The sequence below is a fragment of the Lobosporangium transversale genome, assembly GCF_002105155.1.
Source record: "Lobosporangium transversale strain NRRL 3116 chromosome Unknown BCR41scaffold_74, whole genome shotgun sequence".
Classification (NCBI taxonomy): domain Eukaryota; kingdom Fungi; phylum Mortierellomycota; class Mortierellomycetes; order Mortierellales; family Mortierellaceae; genus Lobosporangium; species Lobosporangium transversale.
The window spans coordinates 56691-68863 of record NW_019029052.1 but is presented as its reverse complement, the minus strand read 5'-3'; the positions used below and the strand labels follow the sequence as shown (position 1 = coordinate 68863).

At 40.8% G+C, this 12173-nt stretch overlaps 1 protein-coding gene across 1 annotated transcript; it reads left to right on the top strand.

Moving 5' to 3' along the window:
* The first annotated feature begins 10328 nt into the window (after nucleotides 1-10328).
* BCR41DRAFT_343137 (synaptobrevin domain-containing protein) lies at nucleotides 10329-12123 on the top strand. Its single transcript, XM_022022322.1, has 7 exons — nucleotides 10329-10444; nucleotides 10553-10616; nucleotides 10855-11053; nucleotides 11191-11281; nucleotides 11450-11553; nucleotides 11793-11849; nucleotides 11945-12123. The coding sequence occupies exons 1-7, from the start codon at nucleotides 10363-10365 to the stop codon at nucleotides 12008-12010; spliced, it is 663 nt and encodes a 220-aa protein (XP_021875622.1). The 5' UTR covers nucleotides 10329-10362; the 3' UTR covers nucleotides 12011-12123.
* The last annotated feature ends 50 nt before the right edge of the window (nucleotides 12124-12173 follow it).

Below are 12173 nucleotides of genomic sequence, written 5' to 3'. Positions count from 1 at the left end.
GGGGCAATGACACTTGCTTGCCGTCGTGGTGAGTATAGTGTGGCCGAACCTCTGACAAACGACGACGTTTTGTGGGACCCTCTTCTGTGTTTTTCAAAAGTAAGACGAGTGAGCGATACGAGAAACAATAATGTTTCAAGGTTCGTGACATAAATGGTCATCGATGCAGTAATGCAAATTTGCCGTTTAAATCACTATCTCCTCGATCTCTTTCTGAAATTGCTAAGTATTCACATGGGCAAATAAACAGTCAGACGATTATTATAAGACCGTGTTGAGAATGAAAATAAGCTCTAACAACGTTGTGAAAGGATAGCAGTGGGAGTCTGAGGATGTGCACAAGCCATGGGGACAACTTTTCAAATTCTTTTATAGAGATGATATCCAAAGTGTAGCAGAGACACATCTCTCCAATAACAAATAAAAACTAAATTGCAGCCATACCTTGCCGTGGTGGCTTGACAAGAACATGGATAATTTGCCTTGGAAGTTCAGAATTAAATATCTCCCAAAGCTCCATTGACGCGATTGTGAGAGCCTCTTTTGACTCGATTTCTGACTCAAAGATGGCCTCGCCTTTGTCAGGGATGGAGACCTTGTAGAGGGTGAGATCTTTGGGCTTAATGCTTGGATCCACAGTAATATTGGGGTAGATTGCTTGCTTGAGCATCCCGACCGATTTATCGCAGAAAATCTCTACTGGGAACGACGTTGCTTCTCCCTCGACAGCGCAGTTCAGCAGCAGCAGTGGGATGGCGCGCTTTTTTCGTTGTGGGTGTTGGTTTTCTCTTTTTCGTTTATTGAGTGTGGAGACATCCTCAGGCTCATTCGCAGCCATTTTTTTTTGTGTTGAGCTCCTTGTGGTGGCCATTGAAAATTAAGATGAGCGAGGCTGGGTATGGTTGAAATGTAGGGAGAATGATGGCTAAATAGGCAAGGGTATATTCTATACTCTTTCACCTGTGGGCACAGTATGAAAACAAAAATGGAAAATGTGTAAGAGAGAGAACTGATTGGATTTCAAAAGTGCGATGTACTAAGTACCTTGCTTGCTGTACGCTCAAGAGCGACCAATAAAATATCAACAACAATACGTGCCTTTGATGTCATCTGTCACATTTCAAATGAAAATGAGGAAACAATGTATCAACGCTTATTTGTAAAAAGTCTGTTCGGACAAAAACTGCCGCAGTACAAGTTCCCACGAATAGTCTATCCTATTCCTTGTTAGGGATGAAGAGAGGATAGGAGAAGAGAGTCAAATGGCTAACTTGGCTGGTAAGTGCCCGGTGGGCCCTATTACTAAGAGCCAAAAGGTACTTGAGCTTAATGCTGATGAAAAACGGAGTATGCGAGTTTCTAACAAGCCTGTGCTCCGAACCTCGTCCTTTTACTCCAGCTGCAGCACATTGCTCACCGTTTTTCCTTCTTTCTTTGTTGTACACTATACAAAGAGAGCAATGTGGCTCGTGCTCTTGTTGTGGAAAGGGAGGCTGTTGTATGTATGACCCTGCATATCTTTGAGGATAGAATGTTATTAATGCTATTCTCACCTTCACCCGTGGGAGTTTTTTCTTTCTCCACTTTGCGAGCATATGAAAATTAACGAATGATATCACAGGTGCGCAGCTTATTTAATCTTCTTCTTGAATAAGGCGCAAAAAAAAGCAAAATGCCGAATATGTGTTTGTTATTCAGTCAATTCTTTGAAATCACAAATTGGTTTCAGGGACACGTCCAACAAATAAAAGCAAACCTTATTTGACGAACGACGGTTTTGGCGATTTCCTTCTTTAATGTTGTTACCGTTCTTTTTCTTTTTTTGCCAAAAGCCTTGCACTGTTGACAACAAGAGTCCCATTGTCAAGTTCCTTAGTTTCGCATGAATAAAAAAGTCACCAGATGTATAAATACCTCTCTTTTCCCTCACCAATCTTGCACCTCACTCAGTCGCTTTTTAAGTTCCTGGTGCGTCTGCCCGCGGCGTTGCATCAGCAAGTAGTTCTGGTCCACCACAGGTGCGAATCAGGCGAAAACGTTGCCCCAGCGCTTCAACAAGGCTCCTCAATGTTTGTACTCGATGACGATTGGTCGTAGGACTGTCAGAGAGTTGCGGGACTAGCGGGACGCAATAGTCAGACCACCTCCTCGTGGTGCGTCCTGGGCTGTTTGCTTATCTGCAGACAGGCGAAGAGTCTGACACTCTTTACAACGTTGGGTAATAATTATTTCTTTATTTTTTTATTTTTTATTTTTATTTTTAAAAAAAATCTCTTTATTCAACAAAGCATTGGCTCGTCTTGTTGATGTACACCTTTCTTTCATCTCTTAGAACAAAGCTTCCTCACAGTCATCTTTTTTTTCGAATACAGAAGCGAATGATGAGCCGCTTTGAAGACACAAAGATTTTGGTTGACTATTGTTTGTTAAATAGTTCATTTGAGCAGGATTCAATGAGTGGATGAGCGACTCTGCAACAACGGTTGATGCTACGTCGTCTGGCGTACTCTTTTCTGAGCATAGTGCACAGGATATAGCTCAAAGGACACTAGGACAAATGACATGGGACATTGGATATAGAGCATAGGAAAGCCTCAAGTCAAAAATAAAATACTCAAGGTCGCCAACTGCCGTCAGCTTAAATGCTAGAGTCTCGAGAAGCTAGAGTACCCAAGTCAATCAAGATGCTCAAGGTACTCAAGATACTCGAGATCCCAAGGCCATCAAGGTGCTCAAGGTGCTCGTTCTTTACTCGATGCTGTAATTACCAGGTTCTCGAGGTCAGCTGAGACCCTTTTCTGTTCCTTCCTTGCTCATTGAAGTAAATGTTGCCAAGTTCCAAGTAAGCATCAATGGTAACAGTGAGAGTGCCAAGTGATGTAACGTTTGTATTAACACTGAAGACTTGTAATAGTGCTGACTTTATTTTATTTATTTATTTTTCTTTTTACTCAACTTCTAGTTGCTATGGCCTGCGCTTTACCCTAAAGATCGGTGTACTAGGACTCATTTATTTAGTGTGTTTGTTTAGCTGTATGCTGAGGCTGTGTGAAAGCGAAGCGGAGGGCTCTTCAGCAGCTCTATCCACAGTCAAGACATGAAAAGCTTTGTTACTAAGCTTTTATTCTATTCCCTGCAGATGTCTATGTTATTAAGATGCATAAAGGCACCAAGTAAGGGCCTGAAGAGCGAGAGTCTGCAGCTTCTGGAGACTGAGCCAGTAACCCCAGTAGGCGGTGCTTTGTCAAGGATCTAGGGCGTATAACAACACAGGATGGCATCTTCCGAGCTAGGCAGACGGTTAAATGGTGGTAAGAGTACAAGCAGTTGGCAGGGCAAGCTTTGGACATTCGATGAAAACCATCCTGACCCGCCGTCTTTTGCGCTTATAGAGGGTATTTGACAAAGGACTATACTATTGAGGACTATGTCTGTACTAGCGCATAGTGATCACCTACGCTGGATGCCGTCAAAAGTCATGCGATCAAGTGCGTGCTCTCTCTGGTGTTATTTGACCATTGATCAGACTCACGCATGTCCACTTACTGTACACATATGTGTCCTGGATATGTTGCTCTATAGCCAGATACGCAGCTCTACTTTGACCTCGACTGTATAAATGTCTCTTGCGTGCGATGTGTAGATCTACATCTTTTTTTCTCTCTTCATTTCCTGTCATTATGATCAGTTAAACTTTCTTATCCTCAACTGAAGATTTATCCATTTAATGAAACCCCCCCACACCCCCAAATCCAACATTTTGAAATTATGTGATCACAAACTTTGTTTCTTTTTATTGAATCACAAAGAAAAGTAATATAAAAAATTGACAAAATACATGTATAGAATGTGATCTCCAGCCTGAATACCGATTTGACCACTACCAATGGGCGTTTGTGTAGATGTGTAAATGGAGAGGGATAAGCAACCATTTTTACTTTACTTGTTTTATCACTTTTCCCTTCACTCCCCACCACTCCTCCTCAGCATTAAATAGCATGGAAGCGCTATTCACATCTAATGCAACCAATGCACAGAATAGTGCAGGAAGTCCTCTTCAAGGTAGTCTATCGCTCTATCGCCGCCTGACGGGCTAAGGCTGGTTTGGTGAGCACATTCGTTATTCAGCATTATTTACAAACAATAGTCGTCGCTTGCTGTCGATCCTTTAAAAAAAAAAAAAAAAAAAAAAAAAAAAGAAAGAAAGAAAGAAAAAAACCAAAGTAATAACTCTTGAAATTATAATAAGAATCACCACAGAATGTTGGTCAGGATTTAGGACGACAGTTAGATTCACACATACGCATGCCTCAACTCCAAAATCAATTTCAATTTCAGGTACAACAACTCCAAGATCAATTCCAATTTCAGGAACAAAGACTTCAAAGCCAAAAGCGGCATATAACGCTACAAGAAAACCCGGCAACTCCTAAACGACGTAAAGGTCAACCTATAGCAGCTGCGAGTAGAGCTGATGTTGCTGCATCCTTGGCGAACAAGACAGCATATGCTATCCATAACAAAATAGCTTGTACGTTGGTCCTACAGGAGGCAGCAAAGGATCGTGAAAAATCCCTAGCACCTCGAACAGTGTATCATTATCAACAATATCAGCGGCATTGGGTGGTGCGTGAGCTTATTTGAATAGTAGTTGAGCAATGCAAAAAATAATGTTTATTGGTATGATTGGCATTAATAGCAATTAATTGACCCATAATATATATATAGGATTGGTGCGAGCGTAAGCATTTCATGGATGGAGACATGGTCACATACGAGAAATTCTTACTCTATGTGCGTGAACTTGTGGCAGAAGAATCAGTACAGGCGGAGGACGACTTCTATAGCATCAAGCCATTGCGTGTCAACGTCACAATGGATTATGAAGGTGATCTCCCTTCTCCAGAGACAGTTGATGCATATGTCAAGTCGGTCATATCGCTCTATCAGTCTCAGCGAGCATTAGTTCCCAACCCTAGCAACCAGCCGTGGGCAAGTCTATGTACATCCGAGTTCAGAGGGATCATTTCATCATACAGAAAAAGGTAGGAGTAGACAGCAGCATAATGTGGTATTATTTAACTTTGAGGCCTGAAAAATGAAGGAGTGGATGTTGTTTTAAAACATATAATATTGCATATTGGTAATTGCCCTAATTGCTGTTCTGCAGGTATCAACAAAGCAATAAATTCAAGAACCAATATCGAATGTCGGTCGATAATGCATACACACCAGCTCAACTCAAGCAGTTCCTGAAACTTTGTTGGACTCGATCTTACAAACCTCTGAATGGTGGGGCTAAGACTCACAAGCTGCTTGGGGCTCGCGACCGAGTTAGCTTTGCTTTGAATCATTTTTTGATTGCTCGTGGCCAAAATTTACTTGATGCGAAATTGAGTAGCCTGTTCCCACATATCCATGCAACAGCTGAGAATGGGCGCCAACTTTCTTTTGCCCTTGTTCTTGAGATTACACATGGCAAGACAAATCAGGACTTCACTATCTATTCGTCTTGTATTCGCAATAAAGATGTTGAGCTGTGTCCTTTAGGTGCCTTAGGATTTTATCTATTAGAGTTATGGATGGTTAGTTCCTGATACTTTTTCTGTTTAATGTTACGGGGCTATACCGACATTCGATTGCTCACATCTATTGTTATTTGTAACTTTTGACTGTAGGACAAAAACAACGTTCCTGATTTTCATGACGACAAATGGATGGAAACTTTCCTCATTTTCGGCGCCTCTGATAGAACCCGTATGTCCTCAACCTCACTCTACAAGTAAGTACAGGGTATACAGGGCTTTGTATGGTAGTGTAATAGTAATTGATGGATTGACGCTTCCTCGCGACTTCTTGCTCTTAGAGCTATGAAAGGGGTCATGAATAAGGCAGACCATCATAGCGATAAAGTTACTCATGCGGGTCGCAAAGCTGGAGTACAACGCGCAATGCTCAATGGATCATCGCATGACCAGATATCTCAGCAAGGCAATTGGCTTCATTCTCGCTTGGCGATCCATTACCTACATCCAGTTTCAAGAGCTGTTCCGTATGCAATGGCAGGCTTCTCGCGAACTGATGAGGAATTCTGGCTCCCTCGCAACACACTTATTCCTGATCCCAAACTTCAGAGAATGATTTTTCCTTTCATTGAGAACCTGTTTGAAGGGAACAAAGACTGGGAGCAGCGAATTGAGAATATCATGATGGACCGCTCCGAGGACTACAATCGACCCCTTTTAGGACAAACAAGCCATCGCGAGGAGGAAATACCAAAAATATGCTTTAATATTATTCTTGCTCATTTTCGGAAGATTATTCTCCAGGATATGGCTGTACTTATGGAAATTACCGACAATGCTAATTGCTATTACCGGATTTACCGGATGCACCATATCTGCCAGATGCCAGTCTTTCAATCGCCAGAGTTCGGAGAGTTTAGTGCAAAGTTGTACCAAACAATGAGTGAGGCAAGATCTCCCTCGATGGATAGCCTTGCAGCAAACGCTCCCGCAATAGCGCAGAAACTTGATGTTTTAGGAGCACAGTTTTCAGCCCTTGATGACTTCATACGATCACGAGAACGCGTTGATACATCTAATTGTAACTTGACCTCTTCATTCAGGACGCATATGTCAAGTGTCAATCGTCAGCTAGTGGTACTCTCTCAAGGGATAAAGGGGGCCTTCAATGGTGCAGGAAGAATTATAGACCATACTGTATCTGAGATCAAATCAATCCAAGAAGAGCAAATGCGAGAGTTCGATCTCCAGATGCAGCAGGGATGTGGAGCAGGACGGAGGAGCCCATTCACCCAGGAGCAAGGGCACACAGACGGGCACCTGGTTAACCATGAGCCGGTTCATGAGCAAGCGAGCGTTACCACCACTTCTTCATCTTTACAAGGCGAGGATTCATTCTTCAATGAAGTAGACGGAGCAAGAGAAAGAAAAGAGGTGGTTGTAGAACAAAGACAAGCTCACTCTCAATCTCAATCTCAATCTCAGTCTGATAAGCAAGGTAGAGATGATTTGGACCAATTGGCAGAACAGATCGCCATGCTCTACGTTCAGATTGGAACTACCCTGCCCTCGCACGAAATGCTTCCGCAAGCAGCGCCTCTCAAGGATCAATGGATGGAATGGTTCCATGGTGTCGATGGACGGCCCTCGATCTGGGCTTTGAATAAGAGCTCTGACCAAAAAAGAGCAAAATGGCGTTCAGGATTCGATGCACAGAAGAGGAAGTTGTATCAATTCAAGAAGGAGCTAATTGAAGCTGTGCTAGAAGAGATATCAAAATCAACATGCATGACGTTAGTGGAAAAGGAAACTGATGCCCTAACGTCAGTTTCCAAGGCTATCATCAACGCTGGCTCCAACAATTCCTACATTAAGATGCGTCGAGCACAAAGAAAAAAAGCTTTGAAGTAATGTGTTTATACATATATTTCTTTAAAATAAAAATAAACCACACTATTGAAGGCGTTTTGTTAGACATTTCTAAAGCACCACTCCATTTTACTTGAAAGCTTTCAACCGATGATATTGGTATATTATTTATTACAAAATTGCTGTATGCTATTTTAAGCGGATATCATTGTGTTGTTGTTATTGTTGTTGTTGATGACTGATCAAATTTTGATTTTTTGGTTGCTGGGGAGTCAGATTCGATGTTGAAACTACCCTCTCGTGCTCATTTCATCCCTCATTAATTCGAAAAGAGTAAGGACATAGCCAAATATAAGCTTGCATCTGTCTCTCACGTCTTTCATTTCTCCTCTCACTTCTAAATATTTAGTCAGTTCCAACCTTCGGTATTTTAGCGTGCCATTTTCCAATGTAGATTCAACAAATGCCCATTGCCATGAGTCGGTTACGATTCCATAAGCCCTAAGGGCTCTAGGGCAATCCCCATCCTCCTCAGTTCGTTTTCGTTTCCTATTGTGCAAGGCTACATCGAGCTGTACCATATTTTGTGCAAAGCCTTGCACATGATCGTCCTTCTTCACTTGCGTAATGCCAAGAAATTGCCCCGAATTGATACGGTCAACAACAGCAAAGTCCAAAGTCCCATAGCCGCGCGTGCCTTTTAAAGACTGTTGTTGCAAAAGGATCATGTCGGGCGCATAGAGCGATGCTGCTCCAACCATGAATGCATCGATAATTGTTGATCTTGTGGCCTCATTTGATTGTGCATTAAATGCATAGGTTCTACCCTTGCGAATGCAATCCTGCACAATATGTCCCAATATTGCCTCGTCATCTTCTGTCAAGTCCTCCTTGGGCTTGAGATCAAATTCTGGTAGATCCATGAACGATTGTAATTTATACGTGTCTTGAATTTTTTTCCAGTCCCATGACGAAAAACTAATGGCTGGGGTATCCAAAGATATAATGAGCCTCTTTCACTTTTTTTGCTGAAATCTTGCCAAGATAGAACGAAATTGAATGTCGTCTGCCAACAACGAAAATGTCCTCGTTTCCTCATCGTACACAGATATTTGGACTTCCTCGAACTCATCAAACTCCAAATAAGGATCTTGAAGGTTTCTCGCAGACTTTCTATAGTAGCTGTTTTAATCTCGGTGGATATGTGCAAACAATCTCATCCCGATCTCTATTGTTCACGATGTTCAGTGCTAAAATTAACAATATAATCAGCTCTCTTTCACTATGGTTCTCTTTGACAAACAACAAGAGCTGGCCGCGTAGGAGCGTCCAGGTATTGGCTAGTCAGTATCATTCGTAGAGAGGGCTTTAGTCTATTTTTCCTCACAGTTATCTATAGTATTAGAGGTTTTTCTATTTCTCCTTCTTACCTCGTGTTATAACGGCTATAACTTTGCCTTGAAACCTGGGGAGAAGTTGTTACGTACCGAGACTTGGGAGTGCACCTCAGGAGCACCTCCATTTTTATTCATAAGGTCAGAACATTGTAACATTGTGTGACGACCATGGCGAGTTCTTTATAAAAAAAAAAAAAAAAAAAAAAATGCTCATGCCTGGTAACAATAATAAAGACAACTTTGATCTTATTGACCTAACTATAACCAGAAAACATCTCAAAGCCTGCTTTGCCAAATCCTTGATTTCCAGTTGTAAAGGAAGAGATATCAAAGGATGCGTCCCGACTCTCGAATAATAAGCTAAAGTTGTCGTTCCCCTTCAGCAAACCCTCACTCCAACAGAATCTCTTGGCCACAGTCTTTCTCAGTTCAAGAACTTGGATGGTGGTACTTGGGACTCAACAGGACTCTAGATGCAAGATAAATCCATCAAAAACGTTAGACGGATGGAGAAAGATAGGCAAAAAAAAAACTTATCAAGGGTTAGTGCATATATCATCTTTATGATATGCCAGAGAATGTAAGAGCAAGTGATGCTTTGGATCGGTGCCATTAATTGATATTGTCGCAAAGAGATGATATTTAATTTTGACATATGGAAGAGCAAAGGCATAAAGAGAGCTGTGCTAAAGAAATATGAAGATATTTCACCGACAGACCAACGTCTTCAAATGTCATAAACAAATACCCTCCATTCTCTTTCTCTATTACTCTTTTTTCCTTTTACTATCACTCACTCTTATCTTTCATCACGGGTTTTGACATGTAAGGGCTATTTGATCCTATTGCTGCAGTATTAAACACATTGCATTTTTTTTTTTATTAGTTCATGTTTTTCTCATCTAGAAGAATTGACCATCAAAAAAAGACAGCCGGAGGAAGAACGCGTCGCCAATGATATCATAGTGCATGAACAAATGAATTTGACTAACAATGTAAAGCACTACTTTTGCAGCAAAGTAGTGCGATATTCGGATGATAGTCAAAGATTAAATGGAGAATGTTTGTCTGCATACAGGCATACAGGCATACAGGCATACAGGCATACAGACGTGCATGTGCCACGCACAGGGAGCAAAACAAACAAATGTGATTGAACGTTTGGTTGCCTGCTCGATTTGGAAAGGAAAAGTCGGTTCTTCTTCTTTTTCCCTCGTGGCTGTGGCTGAAGCGCAGCCTCCTTTTTTTATGGTCTCTTGCAGTCTTGCAGCGAGTGGAGTTGGCCATATAATTTCGCTTTTATTCCATGCTTGTTCTCTTTATTTCCTCATTCCATTTTTGATTTCTTTTGCATTCACTTCTCTCGTTCAACTTCATTCCCCCCCCCCTTTCAGACTTTATTCCTTTGTACTTTATTCTTACTCTCTCTACCACTGTTATTTCCAACTACTTCTGCTACCTCTTCTCCACTGCAACACCAACTAACTTTTCAAACAACCACTAACCTTTTTACTACCCACTTACTCGCATACTACCACTTCTTTCTTTCTTTTTTCTTTTTTTTTTTTGCCATGTCCATCATCTATGCTCTTGTTGCAAAAGGAAGCATTATCCTTGCTGAATATACAAACTCAACTGGAAACTTTACTCAAGGTGGGTTGCCTTTACTTTTATATTATCATTTGGTGTCAAATCACTATGACACCATGACATGTATTTCCGAGAGATTTTAACGATTGCAATTCACTTTCCTCTCCATAGTGACTGAAGCGATCCTTGAAAAGATTCCACCCAACAACTCCAAATTAACTTATGTCTATGACAGGTAAAATAAAAAAAAATAAAAAAAAAAAAAAAAAAAAAAAAAAAAAAAGAGAGAGAGAAAGAAAAAACTTGTCAGTTCTATTCAGTACGTACAACTGTAAAAGTGCTCCTTTCTTTTCAACAACCATGTCATCACACACACACACGCTTCCCCCTTTTTTTTTAATAACCTCCATGACTGACAATGATTATGGACCCTTTTTTATTTATTAATTTATTTTTTTATTGAAAACAAATAGATATCTTTTCCATTATGTTTGTGAAGATGGATTGACTTACATGTGCATGGCAGACGACACATTCGGACGTCGGGTCCCCTTCGCGTTCTTGCAAGATATCAAACAACGGTTCTTGGAACAATATGGGCGGGATAGAGGACTCAATGCTCATGTACCTTATGCTATGAATGAGTTTTCAAAAACAATTGCCAAGCAAATGGTACGAAAGGAGGAGCAATTTCTTACCCACTGTTTTCCATCCCGGCTCCCTTTTTTTTAAGACTCCGCTTCCATGATTCGAATCAGCTTATCTAACAACTAAATTAACCCTTTCTTCTTCTTCTTCTTCTTTAATAGGAGTATTTCTCATCAAATCCTAACGCTGACAGGATCAAGCAGGTGCAAGGTGAAATTGAACAGGTCAAAGATGTCATGGTACAGAACATTGGTACGTTGATCTGACTGTCTGTAATTTTTTTTCCCTCCCTTTGATCCCGTGAGCCATGAGAGTAAAGGATGAAAACAGAGCCTCCAAAAGCATGTGTCTTACTTTTTTTTTTATTTTTTTTTATTTTTTTTTTAATGCAATCATGCGCTTTTTTTTATCCTTTTCTAGAACGAGTACTGGAACGTGGAGAGCGTATTGAATTACTCGTGGACAAGACTGATAACTTGAATCAGCAGGCATTTGCTTTCAAGAAGAGGAGTACTGCTCTCAAGGTAACAAAGCAGCTTTAGATATGAGGTGCATGATATTGAGAAGCTCCAACAAACCATCATCCAGGAGAGAGATAAAGACGCGGGCATGTCCCTTATCTAGAAACTAGGGCCTTCTTCTTCCCCTCCCCCCCCCCCCCCTCCATGGAATCCTTGAACCGTCGAATTCTTCTTTCAAAATACATATCGTCATTGACATCAAAAAAAAAATTTCCCTACTTTTTTTCTGTAATATCTTCTAGAGAGCAATGTGGTGGAAGAACACCAAGTTGATGATCATTCTAACTGCCGTCATTGTGGTAACTTATATATATATATATATTTCTTTTCACGGAACAAAAAGGAGAGAGGTCTGGACCCGGTACTGATTCGAATTTTTACCTTATCCTAATAGTTCCTCATCTACCTCATTGTTTGTACCGCCTGTGGCTTCCCATTCTGGTCTTCTTGTCGAGCATAAGAAAGAAAAAGTCCTTCTCATTGCTGGCTGTTGATGCCTCCATTTTTTATTTTTTATTTTTTTCAAATGTATTATGGGTGGTCGATATTTTTTGCTTCGAGATGGAAAGTTTTGAAAATAATAATAATAAAAAAAGAAAATGCTTTTCATATGATATGTTATT